Source organism: Gigantopelta aegis, chromosome 6 (assembly GCF_016097555.1).
Source record: "Gigantopelta aegis isolate Gae_Host chromosome 6, Gae_host_genome, whole genome shotgun sequence".
Classification (NCBI taxonomy): Eukaryota; Metazoa; Mollusca; class Gastropoda; order Neomphalida; family Peltospiridae; genus Gigantopelta; species Gigantopelta aegis.
This window is the reverse complement of record NC_054704.1, coordinates 19,955,241-19,979,365: the sequence shown is the minus strand read 5'-3', so window position 1 is coordinate 19,979,365 and position 24,125 is coordinate 19,955,241. Positions and strand designations below refer to the sequence as shown.

At 36.5% G+C, this 24,125-nt stretch overlaps 2 protein-coding genes across 2 annotated transcripts in view; one reads left to right on the top strand and one right to left on the bottom strand.

Moving 5' to 3' along the window:
• Positions 1–8,422: 8,422 nt before the first annotated feature.
• Positions 8,423–9,821, top strand: LOC121374411 (neural Wiskott-Aldrich syndrome protein-like). Its single transcript, XM_041501512.1, has 2 exons — positions 8,423–8,465; positions 9,550–9,821. Exons 1-2 carry the CDS (start codon positions 8,423–8,425, stop codon positions 9,819–9,821), a joined length of 315 nt encoding a protein of 104 aa, XP_041357446.1.
• A 1,242-nt stretch (positions 9,822–11,063) lies between these two features.
• LOC121374946 overlaps positions 11,064–24,125 on the bottom strand; it is a 33,944-nt gene continuing 20,882 nt past the window's right edge. The window contains exons 6-14 of the mRNA XM_041502091.1: positions 20,401–23,435; positions 19,828–19,887; positions 18,537–18,703; positions 17,950–18,023; positions 17,372–17,555; positions 16,368–16,410; positions 15,676–15,803; positions 14,836–14,967; positions 11,064–13,996 (exon numbers count right to left, since the gene is read on the bottom strand). Of these exons, the coding sequence (XP_041358025.1) occupies positions 13,487–13,996; positions 14,836–14,967; positions 15,676–15,803; positions 16,368–16,410; positions 17,372–17,555; positions 17,950–18,023; positions 18,537–18,703; positions 19,828–19,887; positions 20,401–23,435 (4,333 nt within the window). The 3' untranslated portion in view covers positions 11,064–13,486. The remainder of the gene's footprint in view (positions 13,997–14,835; positions 14,968–15,675; positions 15,804–16,367; positions 16,411–17,371; positions 17,556–17,949; positions 18,024–18,536; positions 18,704–19,827; positions 19,888–20,400; positions 23,436–24,125) is intronic.

Sequence of the window (24,125 nt, the reverse complement as noted above, 5' to 3'; positions counted from 1 at the left end):
ATGCAGCAGGTCATTCTCATTAGGACTTAGGTCTTTGACCGACCACTAAATTTTTTATTCCAAATTCTGCCTACTTCAAACTTACCCCCTCCTGACCCGGACTTATTCACTGGCGAAAGTCAGAGATTAAGCCCGTATCAGGCGTGCGTGAAGCTGTCGTGGCATATACGTACGTGAAAAGTTTACTATGACTATGACTACTTTAGCTCGAACGTTAAATTTACATTATAACTCTACTTCATTGAAACTTGGTTTATAGCTGTGCCTATGTATGTTTATCACAATGCATGTTTAAAACATTATTTAAATTTTTTAGTTTTTAATTAAAGTATTATTATTTAGCATTTAGATCAGTGTTAAGTTTTCGAATTTATATCGAGTTTTCGAATTAATGTCCTTTTTTGGAACATTACAAGTCCTATATCAGTGAAACTTAATTTATAGTTACATCTTTGTTCATCTGAATGTTTTTAAACAATTTGAAGTTTATTAAGTTAAAATTTAAAAGTTAATTGATTTGCCTTTAACGTGCATTGGATTGTATATTTTTGGATTTCAACTATATGTATATGTATGAGCGACAGAGAATACATTTAAAGTTCCGAGGAAACATGTGTTTAAGAAACATGTGTTATGTATGTAATCAACAGTGGGACAAATAGTACATTTCTGAAAACAATTTATATGAAAATTATGCAGTTATATAAATACTTTTGTTATATTGTTTGAAATAATAGTTATGCATCAGCTGTTATTGTTATTATATACACTTATTTATTATTTAACTCAAATCTGGACAACGTTTATCTTCATATTTGTACATCGCTTAGAACTAGCGTTTTGATAAGAATGATGGAAGGTTTTCGGGCCGGCTCATTTTGCTCGAATGTGAAGAATTTCTCCAGCACTTGGGGAGTTGAACATCTTGTACGCTTATGATTCTCTTATTGTGCTCCATATAAGCATGAAAGAGCATGTCACATTAGTCTTACATGACTGAAAGCATTTTCATTTATTGCCTTTACAAAATATGGTTTTAATAAGTATGTCTATTTGTGCAGATTTACTATAGACGCAAATTTCCTCCAACCGTGTGTCAATCATAGTTTGACGAGTAAGTACTGAAGAGTGAACATGCTTGTTGTTTGATAACTTGGGGAGGGGGTAGATACCTAGCCAAGGTTACTTGGTCGCTTTAGAAGACACAGTGGCAGATATTACATGGTTTACAACTAGTGAGGATTGAAATATGAGGCATCACTCGAGGAGCCCTTATGGTCCAAACTGTAGTGATACCGGTACATACACCCCAGTTTAGGTCAAGTACATTATGATAGATATCGCTTTATTGCAGGTAATACTAAATCGAAAAGTGTACAAGATATCATGATCATCAATGTGTTGCTGGACACTGAACCTATTTATTTCACACCTGCAGTCATACATAAATATATCCATGCATGTTAAGAGTTGTACTGGTAAATTTCTATAGGTCTTTTAAGGATAAACCATAACTCACTTAACACCTGCTACGTTGTATTTTCAATACAAAAGATAGGTGTAACCAGAGGGTATAAGCAACAATACTTTGAATAGGCATGCATTTTACCAAATGATTAAAACCACAGTGTTTTAGGGCCTGGCATCTGTTCACTAGTACCTACTAAAGCAGGGCCGTAACTAGGATTTTTCTGTTGGGGGGGGGGGGGGGGGGGGCAACTGAGTAGCTAATAGTCTAAAACTCCTTAAACGGTTAAGAAGAGAATTTTCTTTAAGTTTCTATAATGCTTTCCGAATTGTTGCCCCCATGCTAGCTACGGCCCTGTAAAGGTATCTATGTTGGTAGCCTGCAATACTAAATCAACTTCAAGTTCCATCACATAGTAACTGTCCAGCCACAACTAAGTGTGTTAACATGTTTTCTGTTAAAATCACACGGTATTGCCAGATATCTGCTCTCTGAAAGAAGATAAGCACCATCAGATTGGTAACCATGTGTGTGCATCTTAACCAAGAAGTCTGCTATATGGTTGTTACAACATATATATTCGAAATTTTGAACTATACATTTGATGGAGTGGTCATAGACTTGGGACAAACGAAGAAATATCATCTACTTGGAACACACTTTTCTCTTCCTCACCAAAATATCAATAATATTAATAACGGTATCATCAAGATTCAGATCTGAAGTTTCTGGCAATATAATCAGAACAGCTCCAAATATTGCACTGCACACCACACTCTGCGCCTTCAGCATTAAGTAATAGTTTTCCCAAAATATTATTTTTTGAAGTTCCTGGAAGGCAAACCTGTGCATGAGCAAGACTATATTCTATGTCGTTTAATCACACGAAGAATCCTACTACACACTGAAAATTTCATTTGAAGGTAAAATAGTATAACTGTTAAGGCCAGGTATTCCGAAGTGATAATATTATGTCATAAATTACTTGGTCACACGTCATAACAACGTTGTCTTGCTCAGCTTTCTTTGATATCTTAGGCAGTAACTCGGTAGGCAATTTGAGGAATATTAGCTAAAATGCTTTGACTGTTGCTTAGGATAAAAAGAACCCCAACTGATTAATACACATCATATCGAAGGTGTAAATTCCAAATCAGGACCACTTATAATCTATATGAGAGCTATCTTCATTAAATGCTATAAACTATCCAGGCTGTTGGTGTACCTTTTGGTAGTAAAATATGAGGCAATGACCAAATAGTGAATCGTTTGTTGCTCTACATTAGAAGAGAGCATGAGAAAGTGAGTGGCAAGTGCAATAACCAATTTCAATACACATATCACATTTGTTTTCCTCATATTTTATGTTCTCATGAAAACCCAAGTTCTTGTCTTCCAATTGAATAACTGGCTTGAAAATTCAATCTTTTAAATTTTAGTGGTTACACTAAAACAAACAAAGCTTCAGACATTTTAGATGATTAACAAAGTATAAAATTTATTTGGGTTTAGGTTTATTATTATGTATACCTAAAGAAAATTTTATATTAAGTTTCAAATCAACAAAATCATAGGTTTTGTCAATATTGGTGAATATGTGAATGGTCAATCTAATTAAAATTAGCTCCACTATTACATGTGGATCTAAAGACAGCCAGTTGGAGCTCATGTCCACCAATCAAAACCTTACTTGCAGAATCCGGCCAGTGATTTAAAACTAACAACACTGCGTAGTCCCCAATGTCCAGGTAACATTTCGTCTGTAAATAATAATTTAAATATTGACCAATCACACTTCGCCTTTTATAACGTTATTTGGGAGCATACAAATTCTAAAAATATCGGGCGAGTCTATTTTAGTGGCCGCAGTACAGCGAACCATACCAATACGTACGGGGTGGGTTATCAGTCTTCAATTTTACATTAAATTTTTTTTTTTTATTTATTAAAAAACTAAATCAGTCTTCAGTTTTATATTACAAATTATTTATTTTATAAAATAAAACATGTTTTAAGGCATTCGTAATTCACACGAAACATGTCGTATACCCTCAGGATAATTCGGAATGTTTTCAAATTATTTTTAAATCACTGGCAGGATTCTGCAAGTAAGGTTTTGATTGGTGGACATGAGCTCCAACTGGCTGTCTTTAGATCCACATGTAATAGTGGAGCTAATTTTAATTAGATTGTGTGAATGGTGTTCCCAACTGGAATAAACATTTAAAAATAAAATGTGTCACAATATCTTCATCCTACTATATTTAATAAACTTATTTCTTTTTAATAATTGTATTTATATCATATAGCTAAATATTTATTATTATACACGTTTATGCTCATGTGCACACCAATAGACCACAAATTATTACAATATACACTTTTAATATCATAACCTGGCAATAAAGAAAATGGCCACTGCTAAAATATGCCGCAGAGAAATAGGCTCCACAGCATTTTCCATAGCAGTTTTGAGGTTAATGTGTAAAAGAGCAACTGGGTGACAATCGCAACTCATAAATGACAGCTGTGGGTGTTTCCTTGCCATTAGCTACTGATGGAAAGAAATAAAGGATCACACAGATAGCAACAAAAGTAAAGTTTGTTTTATTTAACGACGCCGCTAGTGCACATTGATTTTTTATCTTATCATCGGCTATTGGACGTCAAAATATGGTCATTCTGACACTGTTTTTAGAGGAAACCCGCTGTCGCCACATAGGCTACTCTTTTTACGACAGGCAGCAAGGGATCTTTTATTTGCGCTTCCCACAGGCAGGATAGCACAAACCATGGCCTTTGTTGAACCAGTTATGGATCACTGGTCGGTGCAAGTGGTTTACACCTACCCATTGAGCCTTGCGGAGCACTCACTCGGGGTTTGGAGTCGGTATCTGGATTAAAAATCCCATGCCTCGACTGGGATCCGAACCCAGTACCTACCAGCCTGTAGACCGATGGCCTGCCACGACGCCACCAAGACCGGTCAGATAGCAACAAGAAATAATGACTGCATAAAAACTCAATTCATATTGTCAGAAGATATAGGCAGCACATTCAACACTACAGACATTCAATCCCACATTACAACTGTGTATGAAATACAGACATTACTACGCTAGTTATGAATTACATTTGGTGTTCCTTTATTTCTTTCCATCAGTATATATTTATCACCTTATTCAAGTATTAATTAGGTACATCTTCATGCTACAGTAGTTGATATAAATAGTATTCAGAGACGGATCTAGGGTGTGTGTGTGTGTGTGTGTGTGTGTGTGTGCATGCGTGCGTGCGTACGTGTGTGTGTGTTATATTAATTTTCACCACTGGTATTTATTATCATCATACAAAAATATATCCCGTCTTTTTAGCAATAAAATTTTTATGTTTATGTTTACAAAAGAAGTGGTTTGTGGATTGGCCAACAGAAAATAGCATATTTTAAAGTATCTCCGTACAGTTTACAAATGCAAAAATGTTAAATTTACAAACGGTAAAAATAGATACAATTAAAAATAGTTGCAAGAAGGGGCAAAATATCGCTTGGTTTTCGCGTTATAGCCAGAAGGATCAAAATTCATTTTTAAAAAGCGGAGATAATGAAGAAAAACAGTTTTTCTTGATTAGTAGTTAAAGGGACACACCCTAGTTACGTTTATTTGTTAACCATTACGGCGTTGTTTTTCGCTATTAAACCCCATTTTTCACAAATAAAATGGCACTTTACTTACATTTTATTATTTAGAATACACATTTCCATTCACCTGAAGTGCTTTTTGGTAATCCTGATGTTTGTAAAACCACGAAATGCATTTTTTGCATTTTTTCACAAAACGTGTTGTCGAGAAAAAACCGTTAAGCAAGCGAGGTCCAATCTATTTTTAATGTCACAGACGTTGGTATATCACGTGACCGTTATCATTTTGGTTCGGTTTGTTTTCTCGTGCACGGTTCGCGCAATAAACATCCGATTTGTTGTTGTTCATTTGTGAGATTTTTCTTCACAGTTCGTGAACATTTTCAGTAACAATAAAGTTCAGACAAGTAAGTGTCTCAATACAAAACGTTACAAACCCTTAAAACCAATAATTTTGCTAAGTCTTACGATATCTGGAGAGGGGATACAACCAGGACAGAACAGTTGGAACATGTCCAGGAGAGGTGAAACGAACGCACCCCAAGTCTGTGAAATTTGTCGTGACGTAGGCATTGTTGTGCTTCTACCGGTGACATCAGAATACTAACTTTCAAAATTATTTCAAGCAATTGGGACATGGGGATTCCCATGGTATTTATCGATATAAAACCTGCTTTTTCACTCCATTTGATAAAAAAGTGATCTAAGTGTGTTACAGGTGTGTAGATTAACCAAATTATAATTTATTTTCGCTGGATGGAACTAGGGTGTGCGGCTTTAAGATGTAGAATTTGTTTTAATGACAATGAAAGCTGAACATATTTACGATTTCTTTGTATATTTGCGGTATTTATAGTATATTAGGGGTTTTAGTTATTTGCTTAAATAGTGGTAGTTATGACAATTATTCATACGTCATTTACGACCAGCATTATATCAAGTTAAATTTGAATCTTTATTGTGAAAGAACCATCACTTCTAAAACATTTCAGTTTTGCAAGTCACATGTTTATTAAAAAAGGAGAAAACTTGTAAATAGAAACCATTTAGAAGCAAACATTCAAAAAGGAAAACAAGTAGAAGTACGTATTTATAAAAACATCGGTTAAACAAAATATTATGTGAAAAAAAGTTATTTTACTTTTGTTAATAATAATATGATAAATAAAATCACTAACTGAACAAAATAATAATGTGAAAAAACCCCTGCTCTGACTCGTGATATCCGTGTTTTCTTTGACCCACCCTTGATTGTGTGTGACCGTATCTGGTGGTGGTGCTCCATGCTCGTTGTTTGATGATGGTGTATCAGAATCAGATGACTTGTCCGTACAAAACCTTTTGTTTGGAGGCAAATATTCGTTCCTGATGAAGGAAGGAAGCACTGTTAGTAGTAATAAGAATTGGAAAGAAGGAAATGTTTTATTTAACGACGCACTCAACACATTTTATTTACGGTTATATGGCGTCAGACATGATTAAGGACCACACAGATATTGAGAAACGAAATCCGCTGTCGCCACTTCATGGGCTATTCTTTTCGATTAGCAGCAAGGGATATTTTATATGTACCATCACACAGACAGGGTAGTACATACCACGTCGCTATGCAGATAGTTTCTGGTTCTGCTGCCTTAGAGTGTACTTCACTAGTTTCAAGAATACCTGATTTGTCAGCTAGTGCATCAAACAAACCAGAATAGTTAAACAAACTGAATGAATGAATGAATGTTTAACGACACCCCAGCACGAAAAATACATCGGATATTGGGTGTCAAACTATGGTAATGCAAATAAAGTGATGATCAACATCAATATAAAAATTCAAGGTTTAAACAAAAACAGTGTAAAGAACTGTGCCAAAAATACAAATACAAATATCACAGAATTTTACGGACACCGAATTTTACTCTAAACTTCAATTTGTGCTGTATTGGCCATTCTCAAAGAGAATGTTACACCTCTGCACCACGGTGAGGTTACATACGCGCAGGGGAAACAAACTGAAGCTGGCATCCTTTAATGAAGAAACTATGTTTTGCGTCTTATTGGTTTGGGATTCACCGGATTCAAGTGAAGCTCATTCAAAGGATATAGGGTTTACATTTCCAATGAGGGTGTGGACTGACTATTAAATCCAGAAGCAGTGAACACTATACCATGTCCACCTGTTGAGTATGCAGGGGCTGATATCTAGCCCCCCCCCCCCCCCCCCAATAATTCTGAATGAAAAATATTATTGGTTGTAAATTGGCAGGAAATTACATATCAGGACATCTAGTTTTCAAAAGTTTACGAGGGAGCATACCCCCCGGATCCCCCGAAAAACTTTGCTTTGCGTTCTCGATCTGTCAGCGCCCCCCCCCCCCCCCATGTTTACTTGCTTCCGCCGTGCCGGTATGATGTGAGACAATAGATAATTTAAGATTTATTTACGTAATCGCCCGCTAAACGCGCCTCATTTTTACCATAGTTACGTGTGACATTACATTGTGTTTTAATCTAACTTTTGCATTTTGATATTGATGTTGTTTATCACTTACTTGTTGCATTTACTATAGTTTTACCGGCCTCGGTGGCGCCGTGGTTAGCTATTGGTCTACAGGCTGGTAGGTACTGGGTTCGGATCCCAGTCGAGGCATGGGGTTTTTAATCCAGATACCGACTCCAAACCCTGAGTGAGTGCTCCGCAAGGCTCAATGGGTAGGTGTAAACCACTTACACCGACCAGTGATCCATAACTGGTTCAACAAAGGCCATGGTTTGTGCCATCCTGCCTGTAGGAAGCGCAAATAAAAGATCCCTTGCTGCCTGTCGTAAAAGAGTAGCCTATGTGGCGACAGCGGGTTTCCTCTCAAAATCTGTGTGGTCCTTAACCATATGTCTGACGCCATATAACCGTAAATAAAATGTGTTGAGTGCGTCGTTAAATAAAACATTTCTTTCTTTTCTTTCTTTACCATAGTTTGACACCCAATAGCTAAAGTAATTTTTGTATGGGGTGTCGTTAAACATTAATTAATTAATTCGTTCATACATGTGACATGTATCTAGGTCAGCAGTGTTTTTGCCAAAAAGAAATCTTTGGGTATGTTAAAAAAAACATGAAACCAAAATAATCATAATTCGATCTTCATCGATTTTTATGAAATCATTAGTTCAAAGCAGACATGTTTTAACCATTGTAAAGTCCTAAATCTACCTCGGTTTCATATTTATAGATCACAAATACAATTTTCCTTGAATAAATTAGCAGTTCAGTATGTTCGGTTAATACTAACAAATTAAAAGAAATAAACATACAGTACTTGCAGATGTCTGACCCAGATCGAGGACCCGTAACGCTCCAGCATCTAGGTGGGTTCGGGGGCATGCATCTTGAACAATATTTGAAAACTAGATGTATTGAAAAGCATTTTCCTGCATTCTACAAATAAAATTCATCATGACAAATGCTGGTAATGTCAATACATGTGTATGCATATACATGTATACTCATACATACATAAAATTCAGGCCAAATGTTGGTCAGGCCGAAGCCCGCCTAGCCTTACTGCTTCCCATGCGCTTGATAACTAGAAATGGAATGTCTGCCAAAAACATAGGCAGACTGGCTTTTGTCCGAATTAAATGAAAATGCCTGAATCTGCATAAAATGTATTCATATTAGCATTACTATCAAGAAGCTATATAGGCATGCAAACTAATAACTACACATTTTTACATGGATTACAGTTAATTTCGAGGGTAGAATGATGGCAATACATGGTAAAAAGGTCTCAGGCTAGCACATTTTTCTCGAATATCTATCATTTTGTTCCAGTGAGGTTTTGCCCCTCCCTTTCCCCCCACCCCCATGTCTCACACGCTTATAGCCAAATAATAGTATATATTTTAATCTGCATGATGAAACAGTCTGAAGTAAGTTCCAATTTCAGTCAGAATGACAAAATCGAGGTGCACTTCTCTTCTTTCACATTCCAAAGAACTTGATCATTGAAAAATGTAAAAAAGAAAAGAAAAAAAAAGAAAGAAGTAGTATACAGGCCAACCTTAAAAAATGCCGTATATCTGCTTGTGTTCGTGAAAAAAACCCAATGGGACATAGCACTTTTGAGTTAACCTTAGGTCTGGTATTAAATGTTCCTACTGGCAGTACACTCCGAGCTATGCCTTCGATGAGGAAAGACGTGTCGCTCTGCTCTCTCGAGTTGTTCCCCCCCCCCCCCCCCCCTTGTTGCAAGCTACGGCTCTTTGTTGGAGTACCGCGTCGCTTACACTGGCTCACGGGCAACCGTGACTTTGGTGTATGGCGACGCGGTAACGAACACAACGAAGAGGAAGGGAAGAGGAAGGAGGAAGAGGAAACCTGCACCAGGGACGGCTCGGGGGGGGGGGCCTAAAGTGGCGGCTTAACCACCCCCGGGACCCGACCAACCAGTGCCAGCCGACGCAGACACCTCTGAACAGACTGAGCCAGTGGACCAGTCGACGCCGCAGTTGGACACAGCGATCTGCGAAACTCCACGGCGTGCGTCTCCCGTTCCAGCCCCTTCGAGGCGGTCGGCGTCAAGTCCCCCACCCCCGGGGGGCACCGCCAAGACCCCTATGGATGGTGCTGCTGCGAAGCCGTCACCCGACCGAGTAGTGACCAACCAGCCAAGGCCCGGCCTTCCGCGACCGCCCGGGGCAGGAACGCCGCCTGGAACCTAGCCATCTCCAAGATCAAGGGCCAGTACGCTCGATACTTGGTCGGGGACACCTCGGACACCAGCTCACTGCCGGGAGGCATTCTTGAGGGCAACTTTAAGAAGTTTCCTGACGGAGTTGAGTGTGCCATCCACGCCATGGAACTACGAGACGGGAAGTTTGGACTTGTGGTGACGTCGCGCCGAGATGATCTCTACAGACGGGGAATGCTCTTCGAAGACATGGACAACTACACCATCCACAGAGTACTGAAGATCATCGCCGGCGCCCATTACGTCGAGCTAGCTAAGACCTTGCTAGCCCACCGTTGGAGGAAACTGGTGCCACAGTTCAACGCCAAGCACTTCATCTTGTCTCCGTAGTCGCCAACCGTTCCAAGGGCTTAGTTGGACTTTAATTAAAAAAAAAAATTGTAAACAGTCCGACGCACTTTATTTTGGCAGCCCGTCTAAATTGCTCAAATCACCTTAAAACCCTTTCGGTTTTTGTCCAGACATGAGTTGTATGAATGAGCTCATTTTGGCTTTAGGTCTTTGACCTAACTACTAAATTCGTATTCCAAATTCCGCCCACCTTAAACTCCCCCCCCCCCCCTCTCTTATCGGAGGTCGGACTCTTTATGGGCGTGTTCGAAACCCTAGTGGTATATGGACACGTTAAATTGTTATCTATCTACATGTATCCATCTACTGGCAGAAGCTACCGCGAATTTACTAAGTTGGTAGAGCACGGGACTCTCGTAATGAGTCTCTTGTTAATCCCCTCAGTGAAGGAGGATTTTACGGTTACACTTATTACTATATGTTGGCAAGTAATATAAATGGTATAACAAATACCCGAAAAGACACTGAACAGTAACTTCAGAATAATTTAGTAGTGTATGTTAGGTTTCTTCTTGTAACCAGTCGCCTAATTCACAAAGGTCTCTTAGGTTCTGCTAGACAACAAAGCATCCCATTTGCAAGTCTTTTAGCATTGCACTGTGACATCGCAAAGTTGCGAGAGTTTAGTGAATTAGGCCCCAGGTATGTGCAATCAAATTAAGGAAAATTTGAGACAATTTTGACAACTGTATAGTAAGTATAAAAAAAAAAAAAAAAAAAAAATCGTTGACTTTTGCTGTTGTTTTCAGCTGTGTAAGGTATATGGTATTTGCGTTATTTGGAACCAAGAAATTAAATCTTTCTCGACTAATCTCGCATTCTATATGGAAATATTCCACAAAGATATAAAAGAAACTCTGCATTACAAATTTCAACATAAATTTTTATTATGCATGGAAACCAAAGTAACAGCTCTGTTGACATTTAGTTCTAGCTGTCCAATAAAACATTTTTCTTTTATATATATATATATATATATATACATGTATATACAATATATATGATCGCTGTAACTTTCATTTTCACAATAACTAAAAATCATGAAAACTCTCGTACCAAATAAATTTCTATCTGACGATATACAAATTTTATTTTATCTATGCACAACTTTGCATATATGTAATAAATTTATTACAGTGATACATGTATTTACATTTATATGATCCACTGAAAATACACAATATTTAAAATATAATAATTTTTGTAATGGTTTACAAAAAAGGCATCAGTCTCTTTTGTCAGTTAATAAATTAATAAAGTGAAGGCCCCATTTTATAGGTCTGGTTGTATTAAATTAAACTGAAGCGTGTATAAAAATAATCACAACTCAAAAGGAATACCCGGTATTACAACAGCTAAACCAGCAATTCCACTGATGTTTAATATGAAATGCCTTGTAACAAAAAACAAAAAAGTCACTATAAACATTTTAAAATGGGACACCCTCTTTTTAAAAGAAAGAAAATGAATATACTAATTAACCAAAGTATTTATATTTAGTTTTAATTTGATTTTTGATTCTTTAAAATATTTATTAGATCTGTTGTTTTAGCTAGGTAACAGTTCTAATAAGTATCAAATACTGAATGGTAAACATGGAACAATATTTCAATATCTAATGCTAGGCTCAGACTACCAACTACCAGCAGAAAGTGGGTAAACTTTCTGCTGTCACGACTTCTACGACTGTCCAGACGCTAGTCTGAGTGCTCTTACAACTCGATTCTTGTCGTACAACCCATCAGTTGTTAATCTGAGCACACCCATCGTAAGTCTGGAGTTAGTGAAATTACAACACAACTGTTGAGTTGGCAGTTGGTAGTTAGTCTAGCATTAGGTAACCAGAAAGTTGGTTCACGTTTGAATTTTATCTAGGTAACTGATTGTTCGATTATACAATTTACATTTGCATAACCTAATCAATTACCTCTGATGAAATTAGTTATTTTTTGAAGTTTGCAACTGTTATTTTCAGAATATTGGCAGATCGCTTGATTTTAAAACTACATCAATGGCGCTCTCATGTTATGATTTGCCACACAGACTAGTTGCAAGTAATTTATTGTGAGAAATAGGACAAGTTCTAATTGGTATGACTCTGATACAACTTAATGTTTAAGACTAATGTAGTTTCCACAGTATGATTCAATTGCATGCGACAAGTTGGTGCAACTGATCGCATAATGAGAACACTGCTTTAATGAACAGAAAGATGAAGTTCCACGCTCTGGTAAATACCTTTGGAATGACTCCACATACATACACTATAGCTTCAATACCTGTACTCTACTGGTGATCTGGTGAAAATTACAACACAAAATGAAACTGTATGAGAAAGGTTTTGAGTCTTAAATTTATATAATAGCTGCCCATGATAGGCCTATATCACAATTATTTACAAATTAACTACCTGGATGTATGGCATGAAATAAACACTTATTATGAATTCATTATTATGTGAAAGAAATAGGACTCGAACACCATTTTGTCAAATTCCACCATCTACATTACAAATCAGATGAATAATACAAGATAAATGTACAAATGTAATTTAAAAACAAAATTATTCCTATCCTATACTACCAAAAAATATCTAGCACTATTTATTTAATTCCTTGGTCAGACATTAATATATAAACTTTGAAATAAAAGTAATTTTGAGACAAAATCACTTCATACAAACAGAAAATTATCTAGCACCATCTACAAATGAATTCTTTCATCAGACATTAGTATGTCTTTATCATAGACAGGACAGTACATACCACAGCCTTTGATATACCAGTCTTGGGAAACTGTTTACAATCGGGGGGGGGGGGGGGGGGGGGAATTAATTAAAAATGAGTCATGTCATAGACCAAATGCCCTATCATTGAACTACACCGGCTGCAGGATGAGATTATTCTAACAAAAAGACATTAAAAAATGTATTGTGGTGTGGCATACCTAGATAAAATATAATAAAAACTAAATTAATAATACAGTATTTTGCTAGCAAACCAAACTGAGAAGTATTCATTCTTAGTTTTTAATTTCTACACATTCTTTGAGTAAACTTAAAATTTTATTTACATCTTTAAAAAAAAGAAAAAAAGAAAGAAGACACATTCTCCTCCTATATATCTTTTTACATTCACCTGAGAAACTTCATACTAATAAACAATATAAAATATACACTGCACACAGTTGTGGTGTAATCCAGAATATTTACTGATAATTTATTTTGAGATGTATCACATTTGTAGTCACTGTAACAGGTAACCCATCTGACTAGATTTGTGTGTTTTATTTAACTTCAGATTTAACAACTTCTTCAACTATGTCCGTTTTTACTGGCATTGTCTGTGAAGAATCTACCATTTGCAGAACTGGTTCCGTCTTTACTACAGTCAGGAGATCTCTGTCCGAAGTAACCGTCACAGTCTCGGCACCTGTTACTGATGTTTCAGTGTCACTAGAAACCGGTTCTTGTTTCACAGCAACTAAAGCAACACTGTCAGACTTGAGCTGTACGTCACTGTGTGAAACAACAGTGCTAGATTTCTCAACTGTGTCACTTGGTGGCACCACATGCGGTTCCTCTTTTACTGTAACCGAAGAAAGGCTGTCAGATTTCACTGTCACTTCTGATTCTGTGACAGGTTCTTGTTTCACGTTCGTTTTCTCTAGTAGAGTGCTCTGTGGCAGACCAGATGCTGTAGTGATGGGTTTCTCCTCTTGGCTCTTTATTTCTGCAGTCAAGGGATTCGTCTGCGGATCTGTCGTTGGTGTAGGAGTCGCCTCAATGATACTTCCCTAATAAAACATGAAACATCCAATCATTAAAAATGTGTTTATCATACTATCTTCATTCCAACTTATTTTCGTGCTTATATCCAATTAAGGTTCAAGCACGTTGTCCTGAGCACACACTTCAGCTATCTGGGCTGTCTGTCCAGGACAGTAGGTTAGTTGTTAGTGGTTAGATGTTAGGGGGAGAGAAGAGGGTGTAGTGGTCTCACACCTACCCACTGAGTTGTTAAAACTCGCTCTGGGTGGGAGCCGGTACCCGGCTGTGAACCCTGTACCTTTCAGCCTTATGTCCAATGGCTTAACCACGACACCACCCAGGCCAGTTTATCATACTAAATGTTAACAACACTTCTATGGGAGATAACTCTGAGAAACAAAAATGATGTAAAATTACCATTTTGTTGAAGATTTAGTTTTAACACAGCATGTGACAAGTTTTATAAACTTAAAAACCCTATATTATCAGGGATGCGATACCTATTTGAAAATAAATAAAAGCTGAAATAATCTTTAATAAACTGAAACACCTATTAATTTTTCAGATCAAATGCAGTCGACTTTGTGAAAATTATTTTAAACACCAAAAAAAAGAGAGAGGGGAATCAGATAAAAAAGCTGAAAAATCACAACTCTGCATAATGAATACTGTCATGAAAAAATCTCTATTAATATCTGTTGTCTGTGATAAATTATAGGAAATTTTCTTTTGCAAAACTGCAGTCTCGTCTCCAGAACACATCAGAACAGTAAATATATATATATGACCAACTGATGAGCACCTGGCTACCCTGCACCCCAGCATTGCTACAGGACCTAAGGTGAAGGGTTATTCACAAACTGACCTCTTCACGGGCGTCGTCATAGCAGACTGGGTGGTAGATCTTCTTGTCCACGCGGATAGCGTCCCGCAGATGCCAGTCTTCCTTTTCCTCATGCCAGTACTGGTCAAACGGATCTCCACAGATACAGCAGATCTAAAACACATAACAACTCATCAAATTCCAGTTCAGTGCTACTAACTCCAAATCAGAGAGTACTCTCTAAAGGTAACTCCACACAATATGAGTGCCTCGTACAAGGATAACGGATTATCACAATTGGCTATTCTCATGGCTATTCTTGTATGTGAGACCCATATCGTGTGATGTCGCCTCAACAGACATGTCCTTCCACTGGTGTACATATTTACTTACAACAAAATATAGGTTATAGTACAGATTAAACAGATTTAAACAAAAAGAGTTAATATGTAGGTAATATTTTGAGGGGGGAAAAAAATCATTATTTTTATTTGTAGTTTCTGCAAATGAGTTTTAAAAAATTAAATACCAAAAAGATTAACTAAAATTGATAGTCCTAATCACATAACCATAGCATCTTTTATAACATCTTAATTATTTTTTTGTTCTCTATCCACTTCAAAACTTCAAATTAAAAAAAATTAAACATTTAGTTCAGCTTCAGTCTGGGGAGGGAAGAGGTGTGAATAAAGAAAGAGATTGATAACATTTTATTTATTGATAACAACATAAAATTTGGCTTCAAAACCCCAAAATATTTATCAAATCTGGGAACAAAGAAGAGATTTATTACATTTTTAATTCATAATCACATTAAATTAGGTTTCAAAACACCAAAATATATAACATATTCGCGACACATAAACGCTGTAGTAAACTTACATCTCCACCATCCTCGTCGGACGCGGCAGGACACGTGTCAACAATGGAGCCCTGCGGCAAACTGACGCTCATGGACGAGCTTTCCATCGGAGTGGTCTGCATCATCTGTTCAAATATCTGACTGCGACCTGCAACACAAGGCAAACTCATCTCATAATCTAATCCTCCACTTTTGTTGTGAAGGAAGGAAATATTTTATTTAACGACGCACTCAAAACATTTTATTTACAGTTATATGGCGTCCGACATATGGTTACGGACCACAGATATTGAAGGAGGAAACCCACTGTCCCCACTCCAGGGGCTACTCTTTTCAATTAGCAGCAAGGGATCTTTTATATGCACCATCCCACAGACAGGGTAGTACAGCTTTTGATATACCAGTCGTGGTGCACTGGCTGGAACCTTTTGGCATGAAGCACCATACCATAATAAAATAAAATAAAAATTAGGGCACAGTAATAATACTATAGCGTCTTCTTTAGCTAGACAAAATGTCACTTCTAAATAAAAATAAATAAAAAAAAACCCACTTTAAAAAACATATAGCTTGAGGCGACTGTCCCATATACCTCTCTTATTTAGGCCATGGTATCAAACAAGATTCCCACAAGATTCCCAGAGTATTTAGTACTGCATAAAGATAATATCCTGTCATTTTCAATTTCATCAGATAGTTTCGATCAACTTACCTCTGTCTTCAGATTCTTCAATTTCTTGATACTGAATCCATTCCTAGAAAATAATAAAGTTGAAAAATGCTTATTTGTAAAAACTAGAATCTGAAGCACCTTGGATTCTATCAGTAGAGAATAGTATTGTGATTGCAACCATACAATTAAAATTTCAATCTCTTAACATACGAAATTCTATTAGAAAACTAATTTTCAAAAAGAATAAAAAAAAAAAAAAAAGCATTATTTTTATTTCTAAAACATACAAACGTAAGTTAGTTTATAGAAAATAAATGTATTAAAAAGAAAATATTTAATATTTAATATTTAAAAAATATGTCGTTTTGTTATGGAATGCAATAACCATGTTTATTACATCCCTATTGATAAAGAAATTGTGAAACTGTGATAAATTTATCTTGTATCACACATATGTGCAATCTGGACTGGAACTTGTAATTGAGGAATTCCCTTTTGATTTATTACTGTAGTGCCTTTTTGTTACTGACGTCATGTCTGATTTACAAATTACGTCACATTGTATCTAAAACATTACACAAGATTGCTGTAGAGTATGATTTATGTTATGTAAATCCACGAGAGGATTGATCAATAGATTTAAGAAAGTGTAGTTATAACGTTAAATTAAAAACAGTCTTTGTAAAAAAGAAAAGAAGGTATGTAATAAATACAGAACTTCACATACGTTGTTTTCGCTTCCTATGTATTGCACTCGTTTATTTTGTGCAAGAACATACCAACCGTGGGATATATTCTTGCGTAAAATAAACTAGTACAATCAATAGGAAGTGAAGCTCAGTATATTTATTTAGTAAATCAGCTCATTTAAACTGCAGTCAAAATTATAAAAATAAAGTTTTGTTTGTTTAAACTGTTCTATTGTATATATGTAGTTACAAATCAAATTATTCAAAGACAAACTTAATTAACATATCTACAAGATTTGGATCAATATACTTAAACTTAAAAGTACTGTGGATTAAGATGATGATTTTTCTTACATTTATCTTGAAATACCAGTCGCGGTTCCTGGCCACTTTCATATCATCCATGCCCCGTTTGTTCTTACGAAAATGCCAATCGAGATGTTCGCGGTACCTCTCTGTCTGTAGAAAACTGAACCGTTCTCCACAGGAAGTGCACTGTAGTCCTGTGTACAGCTCCTGAACGACACCCTTGTACATCCTAAAACACAAATAATAACATAATGAGGTCTTGGAAAGGAAGGAAGTGGTTTATGTAACGACACCCTCAACACCTTTTATTTACAGTTATATGGTGTCGGACATATGGTTAAGGACCACACAGATATTGAGGGAGGAAACCCGCTGTCACCACTTCATGGGCTACTCTTTTTGATTAGCAGTAAGGAATCTTTTATATGCACCATCACATAGACAGGACAGCACTTACCACGGCCTATGATGTACCAGTCATGGTGCACTGCCTGGAGTGAGAAATAGCCCAATGGGCCCACTGACGGGATCGATCCAAAACCGATCCAAAAGCAGCCTACCCCATACTAAAATGGGAGCCCGTATGCCTATGTTCTTGAAAAGGGAGAGAGAGAAATACTTACTTTTTAAAGTCCTCAGGTTTAGTCAGTGTAAGAGATGGTATGTTTTCAATAACTTCCTTCTTTATTTCTGGTATCTGAAAGTGTATTCAAAATTATGTCACAAAGCTGAAATTTAACTGCACAATTATTTACTAAACAAATAAAGCCTAAAATAAGTCTCAAAACCAGGCCAATAGCAGGAATTATTGATGAATGGAGCTAAGTTCTGGTAGCATAAAACGTAAAATGTAAATTATAGATTTCGTATAGCATGCCATTATTACCATTGCAAAATCCTGAATAAATAATACTGCACCATAACAATGTGTTTAGCTGCCTTGGTGAATCTGGGACATGTTGGCAATAATACAGTATCGAATAGCAGGTGCTACGTTCCGACAGGGATGTAATATTCATTTAAAAATAAAAATAAATAATTTTTAGCATTCTAGTTTAAATTCAATTATTTTTTTTAAAATAATGTTATGCCAAAAAATGAAGCTAAAATTTAATAGTTAATATGCTTGTGAATGTTTAACTACACAGTCATAACATATGACTGAACCTCAGAATCTATGCTTAAAATACATGCTATTTACAATAAATACCTTGAACTTCTGTTCTTCTGAAGTGGAAGGTGCTTCAGTCTTCGATTCTTTCTTCACTTCAGGTGTCTCAGTTTGTTCCTTTTTCTTGATGATACCCGTGGCAAGTAGTTTTTTGAATAAAGAATTGATATCCATTGCAGGGGCAGGAGCTGAGGCTGGAGTTGTGACTAAAAGAATAGAACAACAACCAAGAGATGACAGTCAGCAACATTGCTAGCAAATCTATGGTTCAAAATGAACACCACTTAAAAAGAATGATCTCAAAAATTCTGTCGTGTTTCATCTTCCAGCTAAATAATATTAATAGATAGGATTCAACACATAGGATTAGGTTATAGGTTATTCATAAATTGAATTAATATATCTTTCATCAATACTACAGTAAGTGTGACTAACATCAATGACAATAATACACTCATGTCACCAGTCTGCACACGCTAATTACATTATCAAACAACATTAATTTAATTCATAAAACAATTGTTAAAACAACACATATTGATTGTGAATATATGTATAAAACTGGTAGATAACAATTGATGGAAAAAACAACTCTGAATTAATGCACTAGAAGTACAATCAATGTGTTTTGTATCACCTGTCAACACGTCTGTCACCACTGTATTGATCAAATTTGTATATTAACTTACACAAGTTTACATAGAAGCTTCAATACATACCTTATTGTAATTTATGAATCCATAAATGAAATCAATCTTTTATTTTATCTGTTAATGTAAACATCCAAGCATACTTTGAATTTCCCTCCGAGCGACACAACAGGCAATATGGCTGTCAGACGACCAAGCTTACACTGCCTATTTTTCGCTATTGTCGGTTTCAAAATTATCATTGATTGTACTATATTTCTTACGAAGACTATCTGTGCTCATTTACACAGTTAATAACAGACAACTTTTGTTGAATAATGATAATAAATTTTGATATTGGCCTTTTTTATATTGTTATTTTGTTACCCAAACTAAGGAGCATGGAACACCATTTATACACATCTCACTTGCACAATCTAAATTTTTCTGAAACGGGACTATAATAGGATGTGCGTGTTGTCTAGAACTTACAAAAAGTCTGATCCATTACCTGTTGTTGTTTCTGTGAATATTAGCGACAGACTTATGTGCCATCTTGTAGGCCAGTAAATACAACAATATATACCATACCACTGGTTATGACAGAGGAATATCCTAATAGGTCAACCGTAAAGAAATCAATGTTTTCAGATTAGTCCTGATTTGTTGAATATTAAGTAAATTATAAAAAATTAACTAACCTGCACCTGGGAGAAGATTGGACAACATAGGTACACCAAGTGCTGATGTGGTTGCTAAAGCTTAAAAAAAAAAAGATAGCAAAACATTAAAGTATGCTAATAATTCAAGGGAGGTCTTATAACTAAGCATTCAAAGTTTAAAGAAGAAAAAGAAGAATAAAGAAAAGGAAAAAAGGGGACAAAAAATTATTTTTATAATTGTGTATAGCCATAATTTTCATATTACGATTTCTAATAAAAATTACATTCTGTCTTAAAATCTTCATTTTGTTTATATTAAAAATCTGTCCACAAATAAGGATAAACAAATCTAAAATGACAATAGTTTACCACTAAGCAAATAAAAATAAAATTGTGTAAATATTTCACATTATCTAATTTAATACTGAAAGGAAACAGTAATTGTTCCAGACAAAAGCTACTGTTTCATGATATTCTTCAGGAAGATTAACATGTTCACATTTTAACGGCTCAGACATAATGTCACCAGTCATACTAAAACCATGTTCAGTTTGCTGCACATGCACTTATAGATAATATGATATAATGAAAAGCGAAATTGTCCTAACTCACCATTTTGTTGAAGAAGACCACCAATTCCAAGGCCACCCATACTGACTGGCAACAATTGCTGTTGAAGTTGTAGCTGATTCAGGTTTTGAATACCCGCCATCATCATTGCTCCAGGCATCTGGGATTGAATCTGCATTTGCTGTGATACTAGTGGATTAAAGCCTTGGAGTCCAAGTCCTTGCTGCAGTCCTGCTGCTCCAAGCTGTGGCATCACACCTGACTGTGACATTAGTCCGGCCTGCTGCAGTGCACCAGCTGCCAAGACATTCTGCATTCCAGGCACTTGAAATCTTGGATCTGGTCTCTGTCCCTGCATCATGGTATCTGGTCCAAGTCCCCTAGGACCTTGCATTATGGCATTTTGCATCATAGCATTTGGTCCTGGTTCTCTTGGACCTTGCATCATTCCATCATGATTCGGTTCCATTGGTCTTTGCACAAAACCATCAGGCCTTGGACCCATAGGTCTAACAGGTCCTGGCATTCTGTTTTGACCAGCGAAATTTGGTCCTTGTGGAACGTCAATTCCTTGAGACCTGAAGCCTTCTTCTCTTGAAGGCAAAGGCATCTTCATCATTTCTTCATAACCTATTGGCACTTCATCAAGTATTTTTACTGTTGGACAAGGTCCTTCCAATCGTACAATGTGAGTATTGCTGCCCAAGCTGATTTCCCTAGGAATGTTGTCAAACTTGACTTCAAACCACTTTCCATCTATGATAATTTCATGAGCTGGGCCACCAAAGGCAAGAAAGTGTGGTCTGTTCTTAATTTTGACTTTTACAGCATCATCCATTGGAACAATGAAAGGAAAGTCATCAATAAATACAGTTCTTGGGGGACCATCAAATCGAATGCCATGAGGGCGACCTTTGTAGATTACCACAGGAATCCTTCTGTCAAGCTTAAGTTCACAAAACTGACCATCTATTAAAATTTCTCTAGGCAGTGGATCGAATCTTATTTCATGCTTTTTATTGTTCAAAAGAATTTCCCTTGGTGGACCACCATATCTACCCTTTTCAAGTCTGTCCACTAGAATCATCATATCTCTCCCATCAATCTGAAACCCGTAAGGAGTCCCATCAATAACAATCCTTTTTGGGGGTGCATCAACTCTTAGCTGATACTGATGTCCATCAATCCAAAATTGGACAGGCAATCCATGGAAAAACAACTTGACCATTTTTCCATTAATGTTGACATCTTTGACAGGTTCACCAAACCTGTATAAAAGTTTACCATCAATAACGACCCCTCGTTTACCTGGATCAACATACAGAAGGCAAGATCTTCCTGGACCTAAACGGATCTTCCTAGATTGTCCTCCGACTTTAATTTCATATGGCCTTTTGTCAATAACAACTTCCTCTTGCACTTCTGCATTGGTCATTCCACGCATTGTAACCCATCGAGGGTCATCATACCGTTCTAAATCGGACCTCGTATCAACTGGTTTAGAAATTGATGAATTAGGATAATCTGCATTAAAGTCCTGATTTGGATGCCTCATTGGTTCAAACTGATCAGATTTTGCAGGTCGTTTAGCATTTGGGAATAAAGGTCGTGGCTCACGAAAGTTTCTCTCATCACGGATATCACGTCTACCTTCAGGCCCAAACTCAGGACGGCGATCCTCATTTCTATGAGCAAGTGACCTTTGATCAAACCTTTCTTGATGAGGTCGGTCTGCATACCTATGCATATCACCTCTACCAGTATTAGAGTCATGTCTGAAATCATGTTCACTGAATTCAGAAGGTGAACGACGACGAAAATCACGATCTTCAGAAAATTCCCTCTTTTCATTTGGCCAAAATCTTTCATCACCATTTATTGGATTCCTGTTTCTGTCAAAAGGAGTTCTATGATCTTTATCCAGTGGATGTCTCATATTTCTACCCATCTCTTGGCGATTTTGTGGATCACTAGAAAGCATAGGATCTCTATCGAATCTATCAGCAGGTTGTCTTAGGTCTTTATCAACAGGGACATCAACATCCATTTGATGTGTTGGGTGAATACTTACTGCTTGCCTAAAATCTTTATCTACAGGAGACTTTGAATCTGCACCAATTTCTTGTCTTGAATCAATATCCATAGGAAGAAACCTAGGATCATTAACCACTGGTGGCTCTTTTTTAGGAACATGAGGCAACTCCTTGCTAATTGGTACTGTTGGGTTCTCTTTATCTAATTCAACATTTGGAACATCTGCTGTACTAGATGTAATTTTGTCAACTTGTCTGGCATCAGTATCAGCAGGTATAACAGTATTCTCTTTTTTAATATGCCTATCATCAACATCAGTTGGTATTACTTGTTTATCTTTATCATCTACTCTGGCAGTATCCACAGCTACCGTTTCTTTGGATGTAATTTTCATTTCACCTGAAGAACCATCTCCATCCACCGACGATGGCTCCAACTGTTTCACTGAAGACAGTTTGCGATGATCAACATCCATAGCATTAGAAATTACATCTTGCTTTGGACTTTGCCCACTAACATTAGTAATTTCTTCTTTATGTATCCACGGTTTTAATTTTGATGCTAATCTTGGATCCTGTCTGACCTCATCTGGTTTACCAGGTGTTTGAACAGGATTCGGTGCAGATCCAGGCGAGAGCAACTCACGCCTCTGCAAGTTATACACTTGTGATAGCTGTTTGAGCAAATTCTGATGTTGGTTGTGACTCATTTGGCCAGATTCCAGTTGCATGTGAGCCTGAATAAGAATTTCCTCTTGATGGTCTAAATGCAATGCATGAGGAATGTTGAGCGACAGCTGAGGAGTTGGTTTCTGTGGTGATGGTGAAAAAGGTGATAGTGGAGGTAGTTTTCTCATATCTATGTCAACCACAGGAGCCTCTATCTCAGGAGTTTTATTTTTAGGGTTCAGCGTCTCCATTTCTGGACCATATTCATCTGGATGAGATGCCTTGAACGTATTCCACTTGCTTTGCAGGGGACTCTTCATTGACAACAGTCCAGATGATTTTCGGTAGTCCACATCCTCACCACCAAACAAATCACTGAAAGTAAATAAACATACATTTAATTTAATTAAATGTTGCAGACTATTACAAACAGTTATGTTCTAGGTCAGGGAGGACCATTATTAAATGATTGACTGGTATTTTCAAACTCCGTCATATACATCAAGTGTATTTAATAACACAGTAAACACTATTTTCAAGATACTAGTATGAAGATTCATTTTACAAAATTTAATCCTTTGATTTATTATATATGAACTGAACAATATGAAACCCACCTTTTATTTATATTACTGAACAAATATTTTTAATTTAAAGTTTTAAGGTACTTAAAATATACAGACGTATAATCAACATCAAGTGCATTTAAAGTGCTGAAAATGTTTGACTATTTTATTTATATTCACTTGGACAATTTTAAAGGGACTATCCAGTTTATTGTCAATGTAGCTGTAAAACACAACTAATCTAGTCCTTTTAAGAACTAAAATTACATATGAAATAAATTTTTATTTATAACATCAGAAAGAAAGAAATGTTTTATTTAACAACGCACTCAACACATTTTATTTACGGTTATATGGCGTCAGACATATGGTTAAGGACCACACAGATTTTGAGAGGAAACCCGCTGTCGCCATTACATGGGCTACTCTTCCGATTGGCAGCAAGGGATCTTTTATTGGCGCTTCCCACAGGCAGGATAGCACAAACCATGGCCTTTGT